At 45.5% G+C, this 13,634-nt stretch overlaps 1 protein-coding gene across 7 annotated transcripts in view; it reads left to right on the top strand.

Moving 5' to 3' along the window:
• MEF2D (myocyte enhancer factor 2D) overlaps positions 1–13,634 on the top strand; it is a 147,627-nt gene that overhangs the window by 78,465 nt on the left and 55,528 nt on the right. For all 7 annotated transcript variants that reach the window (XM_083590311.1, XM_083590309.1, XM_083590313.1 and 4 more), the window contains one exon: positions 3,004–3,314. In XM_083590311.1, coding sequence (XP_083446437.1) covers positions 3,261–3,314 — 54 coding nt within the window. In that variant the 5' untranslated portion in view covers positions 3,004–3,260. The remainder of the gene's footprint in view (positions 1–3,003; positions 3,315–13,634) is intronic.

The raw sequence follows: 13,634 nt of genomic DNA, 5'->3' as shown, positions 1-13,634 counted from the left end.
GTTGTCTGTAAATTTGGCTTTCTCATTGTTCTTCCTTCTTTCCAGGTTGTTTTAGGGCAGCTGAAAGGCACCAGTCCCAATACTGATCTTTGGGGGACTCTACCGTTTATATACCCACAGTGTGATAATTGTCCATATTTCACTGGGTGGCCCAGGATCTAGTGTCCAGCAACTAGGAGGGCATGCATTAATGATGCTCCTGAGCTGTTTGGGCTTCCAAAGGCTGCAGTGTTTCTGAGGACATCTTCGTCCGGCCTTGATTGTGCTTGGCATCATCAATGCCACAAAGGTGTTCATGTGGTTAAAAAAGCAAACAAACAATTAAAAGCTTCTAGTCCTCAAGATAGCAAAGGCAGGCGCCAAGGTGTGGGCAGCAACACCGTGTTGGTGAAATTTCAGAAGACAGCTGGGCCAGGGAAGGAGGCGGGGTCAGGAAGTGGAAAATCAGCATAGGATTGTGGGGGGAGAAGCAAAAAACCATGTTTTCTGTTTTCTGACTTTGCTTTAAAATGTATGTAGACTTGCAATAGTCTAGTTGTTGCTGTTGTTATTAACAACAGTAAATAAATAAGTGATTTCTTCCCATCAAAAATTAATTATTGCTAGTAGGGGTGTGTTGGACCCTTTTAGAGGGTACCATTTTCCTGCTCCAGCTTCCACACTTCCACATGTTCCTTCCCACCTTCCAAAAAGCTGCCAGTTTGTGTTGTGTTGAGCCATCAATCCTGGGAAGTTGCAGAATTGTTTCATCGCAGTGCAAAGGTCCCAGTGAGCCAGTGGTTTCTCGCCAGCAAGTATAAGGAAGGCTCACAGCTGTAGTGTAGAAATTATAGGCTTTGAACTCCCTGGTCAACTTCTCTTCCCTACCCCACCCCCAACACATTGATTGAGTTGTTACGGGGTGTGATCAGAGAGAAATGAAAGGCAGAGAAGTTTGCAGAGATAATTACGTACTTCTTCGCAGTAGTAAATCACCCAGTAGTTTTTGATGACACACACTGTCCTGGCATCAGTAAGCCAGTTAACACATACAGTATGCTAAAAATCCTTTGTCCCAGTTTGATCCACAAGTGATAGCATCGGAACTCTTTGGCATGCTTTACATAAAAGAAAGCACTTCTTCACAAAGCACAGAGTTAAACTATAGAACTCAATCCCACAAGAGGCAGTGATGGCCACCAACTTGTACGGCTTTAAAAGAGGATTGGACAAATTCATGGGGGGCAAGGCTATCAAAGGCTACTAACCATGATGGCTATGCTCTGCCTCCATGGTCAGAGGCAGCAATGCTTCTGAATATCAGTTGCTGGAAGCCACAGGAGAGGAAAGAACTCTTGACTTGGGTCCTGTGTGCGGGTTCTCTGCATGCATCTGAGTGGCCACTGTGAGAACAGGATGCTGGAGCAGATGGGTCCTTGGCCGATCCAACACGTTCTTAAGTTCTTACATTTTAAAAACTTGTTTCCCTCTGGTTTACAACCCTGTCCCCCAGCCACGTAGACGTGTACCTGAATCCAGGATAATACCTCCTACACCTGATGAAGTGAAGTGTAGTCTTTAAAGTGCCACAAGAGTCTTTGCTAGTTTTCATGCAAAGTGACATGTAAACACTAGATGCCCCTCCGGAAATCCTTTGAAGTAGTTTAGGCTTAGGGGCTCCATGCTTAACCGGTGGATTTTAGGGCCAAGTAGGATTTAAACTCTGATCTCCATTGTAATAACCACCATACCACATTGAGCCCACATTCACAGCATACATTTAAAGCAGCATCCTACCACTTTAAACAGTCATGGCGTCCCCCCAAGGAATTATGGGAGCCATAATTAAGGGGGCTGAGTCAGGAGACACTCTCCTCTCTCTTAGAGCTACAATTCCCAGATTTCCTTGGGAAGAGGGATAGATTGTTAACCACTCTGTGAGGGGTCTCCTAACAACTCTCAGCGCCTTTGGCAAACTACAGCTCCCAGAATTCTTTGGGGGAAGCCATGGCTGTTTAAAGTAGTACCATAATGCTTTAAATGTATGCTGTGAATGTGGAGTCAAGCAACTGATGCTTTTCCCGTTCTTTATTTTTCTTTAAAAGAGCTGCTTTTCTCGAAGTTGCAAAAGGGGAAAATGATTCAGTTGTTTGTTATGTCTCTTTTGTCCCTGGGTCTTCCAGGTGTACAATGAGTGCTTCCTGTTTATGGCCTTGACACTTTCAGGACTTGTTCTAAGACAAAGTGTTGTGTGGAAACTTTTCCGTAAGGTGTTCCCTGGGGGTGGGGAAGGGGGAGGGCTCCAGAAAAATGTGTTCCAGAACTGAGCTGTTGGGTTCTTCTGAGTTCAGTTGCTTTTAGGGCAGAACAGATTGGTGCCATTTTGCTGCCTTAAATGGTGCTGTTTTCCATTTTTATATACATTTTAATACTTATTCATGTTGTCCATTTTCACCCATTGTTGTACATTTTTATGAATGTGAAATACAATTTTTGAACTACTACTGTCATGGTCAAATGGGGGTTGAAGTGGCTTTCAAATTCTACAGGTTCCTGAAGTGTTGCTGACCTTGTCTGTTGCAGCTAAATTATGCCATAATATATTTGTTATTCTTTAAAATACTACTGGTAATGTCATGGGAACACAAGGTATATGGGGCTTTATGGAGGGAATAATATCATTTCTAGGGAAGACCTGACTTCCAAGCAGCTGTTCCAACATTACATTCCTCATAAAGCATATCCAGATGTTTAACACTTATCCCTGTAGGTAGAAAGGCAGCATCTCAGGTTGCAGGGTTCTGATACACTCTTCTGTCTGTCACATGCAGACCTTTGAACCCCCACCTTTCATTTAAAATCAGGCTCCACTGAACCCTGAAGTGTGTCTATGATGTGTGCAGATTAATCACCCCACCCCATTTTCTCATTGTAAATCTGTCCTGCAAGCTACTTCTGAATGTACCACATAACAAGAGAAAAAAGCAATAGTGTTAATTCTTTTTCTCCCCCTCTTTTTTGTAGGCTTCTTTTATTAAACCTCATCACAAATTCCCAACGCATCTGGATTTGCACAGACAAGTGGAATACCATGAACTGAAAAAGCGGCAACAAACCTTTTTTTGTGCTTAGTTTTTTATTTTGTGATTTTCTACTTTTTTTGTTTTTTCAAAACGGTTTTTTGGATGACAGCACTTTGAAAAACAAGGTGTTTTCCTTTTTTTTAATTTTTGGAAATTAAAAAATTAAGCCGCCCCATACCGTGAGGATCTCCGGAGAAGATGGGGAGAAAAAAGATCCAGATCCAGAGGATTACGGACGAGAGGAACCGGCAGGTCAGTTTGCATTAAATGGATAGAAATTGTACATCATCATTTTTCTCTCTTTATGGTGCTATGGGTGGTGGGGAGAATTTGCCATTTCTGCAGAGTCCCAAAGGGGACGTCACTTTTCCCTTGCTTTGTGCTTCGACTTTGCTGACTCTGAAGTTGAACCTGTGCTTTTCAGTAGCACAGACTCTTGTGAGTGGTGCATCAATTAAGTGGTTTGGAGCTGCTTGGGAGCCTAGCTGGGTTTCCAGGTCTCTTTCCTGAGACTGGGATGGAACAGAGGAAGGTGCCTTATGTTGAGCTGGACTGTTGGCCCATATAGCTCAGTATTGCCTACACTGATTGGGAGCAGCTCTTCAGGGTCTTCCAGGCTGGGGGCAGGGTCTTTCTCAAGCCTCCTTGAAGGCGCCATTGGGATTGAAGCTGGGGCCTCATGCCAAGCAGATGCTCTGGATCTGAGCAGCTGTGATGGTGGATGAAACATAGGAACTACAGAGTGTGGTCTTATAGGCCAGGGAGCAAAGGCTGGAGGTTATGTGCCCATCTGGGGAGCAGTTCACACCACAGTTGGTTGTCACTCCCACACAGCAAAGCAAGTTGATGCTTTCCATAGATTTCAGTATTCAAAATTGTCGTTGGAAAGATGTGGGGTGGCCTCAAATCAGGGGTCTTGTGTGTTCTGGGATGGAACTTCCTGCCAGAAACCACTGAGGTCGCATTCACACTACACATTTTCAGCACCCTGATTCCACTTTAAACCATCATGGCTTCCCCCAAAGAATACTGGGAGCTGTAGTTTGCTAAGGGCACTGGGAGTTGTTAGAAGATTGCCCTGTTCCCCTCCCAGAGCTTCAATTCCCAGAGTGGTTTAACAATCAATCCCTCTTCACAGAGAATTCTGGGAATTGTGGCTCCGTGAGGGAGAAAGGTGTCTCCTAACAACTCTCAGCACCCTTAACAAATTATAGCTCCCAGGTTTCTTGGGGGGAAGCCATGACGGTTTAAAGTGGTATCATAGTGCTTTACGTGTGTATTGCCAATGTGGCCACTATCTCCCCCGAAAAACACTCATCAGTACATTGCTAGGTCTAGCTTGAAGCCTCAAAGCTTTATTTTTTCCTTGTCAAGGTCACTGGGGAAGGACAGACATCTCAGAGTCATGGCCCAGAATCAAAGGTCTGTGGTGGAAGGCATGCTTGGCTTGAGGGTTTTTGCTGTCTACGCTATCTCTGTCAAGTGCTGAAATAAACCATCCAGGCTCTTTCAGCCGCTTCTTCATAACCTGCACTTCTAAAATATTAGGAATGAATCCAGTGGCCAGGAATATGGCTACCACAAGATGCAGTGGCGGCCAACAACTAAGATAGCTTTAAAGGGGGTTGGACAGATTCACGGAGGATAAGGCCATCAGTGGCCACTAGCCTTGGTGGCTAGTGTTGTTTATCTATTTGTTTCATTTACAAATTACTTCCCTTAAAACATGTCATAGTGTTTTAGACCCCCTCCCCCATTCTTCTGATGGTAAATTGTTTTAACTGGTTTTAATATCCTGCTTGTGTAGTGTGGTGCAGTGGTAAGAATGTCGGACTAAGACCTGGCAGGGACCAGGGTTCGAATCCCCACTTGTTGGCCATGCCACGCACTGGGGGTGACCTTGGGCCAGTCAATGCCTCTTAGCCTAACATTCCTCACAGGCTTGTTGTGGGGATTAAATAAGCGGGAGCTACTTTGTGCTCTTTAGAGAAAGGGGTATGATAAAAATGCAGGTAATAATAAGAAAAGTAGTAGTGGTGGTGGTGGTGGTTGTAGTAGTAACCTGCCTTGGGGCCTTCTGCTGAAGACTGGGTAAAATATCTAATGCATAAAAACATTGGTAACAGAAACCATTTCAAGTCCAATGCAGATACAGACTGGGATAAAAACAACCTTCATTTAAAAGGCCTGTTGGAAAAAAGTGGGGAAAGAAAGGTCTACAACAGGCACTGGAAAGACAATACAGGCTGCTCCTGTAATGACATGGTGTGCCTCTCAACCCCCGTTGCTAGGATACGTGAGTGGGGAGAGTAGCTGTTCATGGCCTGCTTTCTGGCTTCCCAGTGGAGCATCTGGTTGGCCCCAGTGAGAACAAGATGCTGGACTAGATGGGCCCCCATCTCCTCACAGAGCTAAAACCCCCAAAGTTCTTTAGGAAGAGGGATTGATTGTTAAAAGACTCTAGGAATTGTAGCCCTTAACAAATTGCACTTCCCAGGATTCTTTGGGGGAAGCCATGACTATTTCAACTGGCACCATAGCGTTTTAAATATATGGTGTGAATGTGCGCCCCCCCCCCCCGCCTAGGATAGAATCCTTGCCTACTTAAACCCTACAATTTCCTTACCTTGGAGCTCCTCCTAAGCCCCACCTTCCAGAATCAGAGCTCAGTTGATTATTTATTCAAGGTGGTTTTAGAGTGGCAATACAATTGCCCTAATTGGGTTTTTGTGCTTCTTAGCTCACCCTCTGTCTTTGGGGTGCAACAGGCTATAAACCAGGAGGTACAATAACAAAAATTCTGTATCTTTATGAACATGGACATTTAGGCAATTTCTAATCTGCTTCCCACTGGCCAGGGTGACTTGGCCTCCTTCAACTCCCATATTTGTTAACTGCACCATGAGGACTTGTAACTTGTGTACTTAAAGCAAGGATAAAAGCGACTACCCCAAAGCAAGCAGATTTGGGGTTTTCAGGGTGACCTGGAAATCTGGAAGGCTTTTTTAAAAACCCAATTTCTTCTTAGCACTAAAATTCCGCACCCTTCCTTGACAGTGTCCTGCACCATGCTTGTTGAAGTGGGGTAGAGGACTGTTAACAACAACAACAATAACAACAACATGGAACGAGGTACCTGCTGTTCCATTGCTAGCAGAGGGATTGTTCTGGCAGGCAGCAAATTTGCTGCGGCAAATACTTTCTTACCCTTCAGGGAACCACCCTCAAGGTTGTGAGGTCTTAAAATTAACCCATCGTGACAGATGGCCTAGTTCGATTTCCAGCTCCCCAGCAGGTCTGTTCTCTTGGCAACGGCCCCTTGATGCAGACTGAGGTTGTTTCAATAAACACCTGAGAGCGAGCTGTGAATCCCATTTCAAGAAATTAAAACACCAGCCCTCCTTCCCCTCGACTCCACTGTTGACAAAGCCCAAGGGCAGGAGTGAGTGGTTAGAGAGAAGGCTGCATTCACATGTACAAAGGCAAGCTCTAGTGTTAAGGACTTCTGTCAAGCTGCTTTGGGAGGGTGTTAATGAATTGTTTGTTGTTGTTCTTTGTCTAGAGAGGCCTCTTCCTCACAGTTTCAACCCCCACCCCACAAGGCACTTGTGCAAGGTTAGAAACCACTTAGGCCTCATTCATATGGAACATTTAAAGCTCTATGATTTCACTTCAAACACTCATGGGTTCCCTCAAACTATTCTGGGAGCTGTAGTTTCTTAGTGGTGCTGAGAGCTGTTAGAAGGCCCCTGTTCCCCTCACAGAGCTACAATTCCCAGAGTGTTTTAGCAACTCTTCTCAGCTCTCTGGGAATTGTAGCTTTGTGTGACAGAGATGAAATACAATTAAAACACCACTATGACAGCAACATTCTATATGAAAATGCAAAGTCAGTTAAAGGCTGACATTAAGTTACACGTGGCTAATCTAACAGCTTTGGAACACAGTTTCCAAGGGTTCTTCACCACGCATCAGAAGCCTTTTAGTGTTGTAGACATTCACGCCTGTAAGGGGAGAAAATTCCACTCATGGGGCACTACCACAGAGAAGGCCCTGCTCCAGGTTCCCCATGATGGGCAGGATCAGTTACTTGGGCTGGAAGCAGCCCCCACCTCTTGATTTTAAGCCCCAACCTGGCTGATGTGGAAAGAGGTGCTCTGACAAATATCAAGGCCACAAGTTATTGAGGGCTTTATAATTAATGTTAGCACTTTGATGTGGACCTGGTAACATATAGACAGCAACAATAGATTCCACAGAATATGTGTCACATAATAAAATAAATTCTTGTGACTGCATTCTGCACTAACTGCAGAATGGAAGAAGAAACTGAGCTGAAGGAATTGGAAACTGCAGCAAACTTGGCACTCTTTCAATTCCAGATTTTTATTTCAGAAATTCTCCTAGTTTAACCAAAACTCAGAGCTGAGCAAGCCTACTGAAGAATCTAGGGAAGGAGCCTAATAAATCTCCTGGGTGGAATCCTTGCCTCCTGTGCTGGTGTCTGTCTTTTTGCTGATTGTGTTCATCCCTCGTAATAATAATTAGGGGTGTTACTTGATAAATCAACGTAGCGTGATTTTTAAAATCTTAAAAAAGGTGCTCCCAAACTAATCAGATAGACATTTTCCAAATTAAATTGTTTATTACTTTTACATGGACAAATCCATGAAGGGTGCCCATCTTGAATGAGGCATTGTCTTCCTGCCCTCCATTGCCCCCTTCTCTCTCATACAGGAGGGAAACTGTCTTGCCTGCTGCAGCAAGTGCATGTACCATCAAAGTAAAGCCTTTTTAAAATAAAAAATAGAGCTTTCTTCATTTGCATCATGGAAGCATTTCGTCATTTGCAAATTTATTATTGAATAAATTAATTAAAACACACATGATTCTTCCATTAAGATTTCTTTCAGTTGAGTGGCAGCCCTAATAATGATCCCATGTGCCATTCATGCAGCACTTGAGAGAGTTCAAGGCATTTTGCATGATCTAGTTCTCAGTACAACTACCCTGTGCAGTAGGGCAATGGAGTTAGGGACAAATGTAAGGTTGCACTTAGGAAGAAACAGATACACAAATATAGGATGGGGGACACCTGGCTTACTAGCAGTACATGTGAAAAGGATCTAGGGGTCTTGGTGGACCGCAAGCTTAACATAAGTAAACGTGTGATGCAGCAGCAAAAAAGCTAATGCTATTCTAGGCTGCATCAACAGAAGTATAGTGTCCAGATCAAGGGAACTAATAGTACCACTCTATTCTGCCTTAGTCAGACCACACTTGGAATACTGTGTCCAATTCTGGGCACCACAATTTAAGAAGGATGCCGACAAACTGGAACGTGTGCAGAGGAGGGCAACCAAGATGATCAGGGGTCTGGAAACGAAGCCTTATGAGGAGCGCTTGAAGGAGCCGGGTATGTTCAGCTTGGAAAAGAGGAGACTGAGAAGAGATATGATAGCCATCTTCAAATATCTTAAGGGCTGTCATCACATGGAAGAGGAAGCATGGTTGTTTTCTCCTGCTCTGGAGGGTAAAACTCGAACCAATGGCTTCAAGTTGCAAGAAAGGAGATTCTGACTAAACATTTGGGAAAACTTTCTGACAGTAAGAGCTGTTCAGCAGTGGAACAGACACCCCCGAGAGGTGGTGGACTATCCTTGAGGTTTTTAAACAAGAGGTTGGATAGCCATCTGCCATGGATGCTTTAGCTGAGATTCCTGCATTGCAGGGGGTTGGACTAGAAGACCCTTGGACTAGAAGTCCCTTCCAACTCTAAGATTCTATGATTCCATTATTCCTGTCTGCAATATGAGTATGAGGCTAAGGGGAAGAGGGGGCTTCCCTAGTGAGTTCCTGGCAGGGGCAAGAATGGAACTGCAGGCTTCCAGATTCCCTGCCTTAGTCCTACATCCTATTCTAACTGTCTTCTTGGTGGGGAGTTTTAATTTTTTTACATACCCCTTTCAGTCTACTTAATTCCAAACAGGACATTATGCTGCCCATAGCAAACAATGGCAGGCAAATTCGGTTGGAGTGGTTTTCCTGCTCCCTTTGGAACAACGGGTCTTTTGAGTTTTACTTCTTAAAAGTTTGGGGGAGCCATTTTGCCTGTAACAGTAACGTCTCACTCTGAATATGACTGACTTGTTTGAAGGATACTATGGCTTGAAAACAGAGACTCTGCATGTACTGTTATTACCCAAGAAAATATTTTAATAAAAGCATATTTAAAAACAAAACAAAAAATGGGGGGGAGGGGTGATTGAGGAGGAAAAGAAATTGTGAAAGCACCCCAATTCAAAGCATTTTGTTTGGTTTGGTTTTTGTAAGGCTAGCAGGAAACTTCCTATTAGCAATTATTATTAAAAACGCTGCTGGAACTTTTTATTGGAGTGGTCATGCTTTGCAACAGAGGGAAGGCCAGCACTAGGTGCCAAGGACAAGCTGGATGTATGTCTTTCCATGGTTATTTGAAGCAGTAAAAGTGAATGGAAAATACTTTCCAGTTCTTTGGGGGCTTTGATTGAGTCCAGGTTCCACAATCCCTTCAGGAAGGAGGGGAGGCATCCTGTGTCAGAGTGCAGGGCCAAATCGATTGCCTGTTTCTCATCTCTTTCCATTGAGCTGCTGTTTGTGCAGCTAAGCTTTGCGGGAGAGAGCTGTTGAAGGAAGATCTGTTAGAGAGGCTTCTTCAGGTTAGCAGGTTAAAGTACTTGGCTTATTATTTATTTTGTTACATTTGTCTGCAGCTCTTCTTCAGTCACAGAACCCAAAGTGGTGTGCATGTGGTCCCCAAGCAGTCACCCATTCAGGCACTGGCTGATACAGACCTGCTTAATTTCAGCAAGGTGCTGGACTCGCATACCTGCTGGCCTGCTTTTACTGCAGTGTCTTTAGAGCCAGAAATGTTCCCATGGGAGACATTGCATGTGGCTGGTTCTCTGTGAGTACTGAAAGCATTCTAAAGGTTTTTGGAAAACCTCATAAGGGTAAAGGGACCCCTGATCATTAGGTCCAGTCGTGGCCGACTCTGGGGTTGCGACGCTCATCTCGCTTTATTAGCCAAGGAAGCCAGCGTATGGCTTCCGGGTCATGTGGCCAGCATGACTAAGCCACTTCTGGCGAACCAGAGCAGCACACGGAAACGCCATTTACCTTCCCGCCAGAGCGGTACCTATTTATCTACTTGCACTTTGACGTGCTTTCGAACTGCTAGGTTGGCAGGAGCAGGGACCGAGCAACGGGAGCTCATCCTGTCGCGGGAATTCGAACCGCCGACCTTCTGATCGGCAAGTCCTAGGCTCTATGGTTTAACCCACAGCGCCACCCGCATCCCTGGAAAACCTCATAACAGCTAGCTATTGCCACCTTGCAGTGTGTTTACACTCACATAAACCATCAGAGTCTGAGGTTGGGCAGGTGTATTTTTGTGCCTTCAATGTGCCTTCACTGTACTCATTTATTCCGCCGTAGCCCATTTTGCACAGATGTAGGACAGTGGTGCAGAACCAGCACAAACTCCGCAAAGAGCCCTGAAAGCATGTAGATTTTTTTTCTAGTGTATTTTACCAGTGGCACAAAATGAACCATTCAGTGGGAAGGCTGTGTGTTGTATCAAGTGCTAGTCCTACTCAGAACAGGCCCATTGAAAATAACGGACAGGGCTAACTTAGGTCTACTCTGAGTTTAACTTTATTGGATCCAACCCTGTGTCTTAGATCTCCTATATGTGGGTTACCCTGGGCCTGGGGTCATGATGTATCTGCCACATCTTTCAAGAGATTTAACTTCCAAAGACTTGGGGATGGCAGGAGGGACAAGTTAAGGCAGAAGGACAGAGGCTCCTGGAGTCTGTGTTTTCTAAAAGCATCCACATCATCTCCACAAATCAAGATATAAGACAGTGGTGCTTATCTGCAAGAGATCCCAGAAACTCAGGGCTGTGCCTGGTCAAGAGGGGTCATTGAAGATGATGTCCTATTCCAGTGCTGGATTTGCCCCTCCTGCAGGGGACATGAGCGGGTGGTTTTTCACTGGGCTGGGAGAGTTGGCAGAAGCCAAAGGCAAGGATGCCGAGCCTGTAATAGTCCCTAATGACATTATAGGGATTTGCAGAGGGGATTTGCCATTGCAGATCAGTCCACTGGTCCTCAGGGCCTGGCCGACCGGCTGGAGAAGCGGCTGGTACCTTGATGTGTTGGGAGGGAGACAGAAATCCTCCTTCAGTTATGCCAGCCTGGACGGTCCAGTAATTCCTTCCACAGTCCTTGGTGCACACGGCTTACACCCTGGAGAAGGAGATTTGATTACCCTCTTCGTCTTAAAAGGTTAATGCCTCCAGATGAGGGTGAGGAGGCCTGACTAAATCCTATCTTAGCCCCAAACTGAGTGAAAGCCTTTTATCATTGTTCTGCCTTGCTCTCCCCTTTTCCTTTCCCTCCCACCCCTTAAGAGTTGGCTGCGTTGCTGCAGATGTGAGGTTAGTGCAGCCTTGGCCAACCTGGTGGCTTCCAGATGTTTTGACAGGCCGTTTTGGACTCCAATCACCAGCTAGCACAGCCCTTTTGAACCACAGATCCCATCAGCCCTAGTCAAGACAGCCCCAGCCATTGCTTCTGCGTATCTGTCGAACCCCAACTTCACCACTACTGGAAAGACAGTGAAGAAATAAGTTGCTGGTTGGGGAAGTCTGTTTAGCAGCAAAATAATATCTGAATGTGATGTATGCATAGATAGGATGGACTTCCATTGCACTATTCCATCTGTTAAGAACATACTTTTTATTTAATTTATGGTGTTTATCTTTCTCCTTTTTCTACAAGGAGCTGAATGTGGTATACATGGTACCCCCCGCCCCCATTTAATTCCCACAACAAACCCGTGAGGCACATTAGACTGTGGCTGACCTAAATTTACACCTAGAGAGCTTCCTGACTGAGTGGGGAATTGAATCCTGGTCTCTCCCAGGTCCTAGCATGACACTCTAACCACTACACCACCACTTGTTTTCTGCAGCTTAGCAAGAGCCTGGTTGCCCCATCAGACCAAGGCGGCTTCATTGAGTTCAGCATCCTGTTTCCTGCAGTGGCCAACCAAGCCATTGTATTATTTTGGGGGGAAGGGCCACGGCTCAGTGGTGGAGCATCCTCTCTACATGGAGAAACTCCCAGGTTCAAACCCTGGAATGCTCAAGTAGAGCTGGGGAAAGACTGTCTGAAATGTTAGGAAATGCTGCCAGTCCGCGTGCACAATACTAAGTTAGATTGACCCAATGGTCTGACTTGAATTAAGACAGCATCCTAGGTTCCTAGCTGTTATCTGGAGACATGCTGCCTCTAAAAGTGGAAGGTCTGCTTAGGGGTGGTGCTGGCATGGTAATGAGATCCCCTAAACTGGTGGCTTTGGGGGAGTTCAGTATATGTTCTAAGGCTGTACTCTCAGAAGAATAGATCAGGATTTCATGACATCTGTGGCAAATGATGAGTCTATTTCAGGCCCTGCCTGGTAACAGGACTTGTGCTGGATCTGTGTGTGTTCGTTCTGGATGGAAAGATGGTGACCTAGGCAGACACTTTGCTACCTGGTGAGGTTTAGGCTTACTGAAGTTCTTAATCTCTTCTGGGGTAGGTGAGGAAGGTGTCTGTCTTTGGATGTGATGGTTCTAGGAAACACCCTAGAGAGGTCCGATCTGGCCACAGTGATGCCTCAAATGGGACCAGGCATCCTTTTCCAATCTTGTACCCTCCTGGTGTTGTTGGACTACAACTCCCACCATTCTTGATCACTGGCCCTTCTTGACACCCAGTTGTGAAAGGTTGGATTACTACAATGTGCTCTCTGTAAAAGGTAAAGGACCCCTGGACCTGGACCGTTAAGTCCAGTCAAAGGTGACTATGGGGTGCGGCGCTCATCTTGGCGTTTGTCCACAGACTGCTTTTCTGCGTCATGTGGCCAGCATGACTAAACCGCTACTGGCTTATGGAGGATCGTGACAAGTGCCAGAGCGCACGGAAACACTGGTTACCTTCCTACCGCAGCAGTACCTATTTTTCTACTTGCACCGGTATGCCTTCAAACTGCTAGGTTGGCAGAAGCTGGGACAGAGCAACGGGAGCTCACCACCGTTGTGCGGATTTTAACCACCAACCTAACGTTAGCAAGCCGAAGAGGCTCAGTGGTTTAGACCACAGCACCACCCGTGTTTTACCTGCTTTCTGTAGGGCTGCCCCTGAAAAGTGTCTGGAAACTTTGGCTGGTCCAGAATGCAGCTGCTAGAAGTGTTCTGGGGCTAGTAATGCTTTAGAATACCAGAATTGGAAACTGCAGGCACTGCTTGCCAGTGTCCCACAGGCATCTCGTTGGTCACTGTGAGGACAGGATGCTAGACTAGATGGGCCATTGGCCTTATGCTCTTAGTGAATGTGCAGTAAATAGCTGGTGCCACTTAACCTCCTTAGCGAACAAATTTGGAAGAATGCTCAATAAACATGTTGTCTAGAAGTGACCAGGGCTTAATTCCTTCTTATAATAAATTTCATAATGAAAGACGGGGGGAAAGGGCTCTCTGGG

This window comes from Podarcis filfolensis (genome assembly GCF_964270895.1).
Source record: "Podarcis filfolensis genome assembly, chromosome: 16".
Taxonomy (NCBI): Eukaryota; Metazoa; Chordata; class Lepidosauria; order Squamata; family Lacertidae; genus Podarcis; species Podarcis filfolensis.
This window is presented reverse-complemented; position numbering and strand designations above follow the sequence as displayed.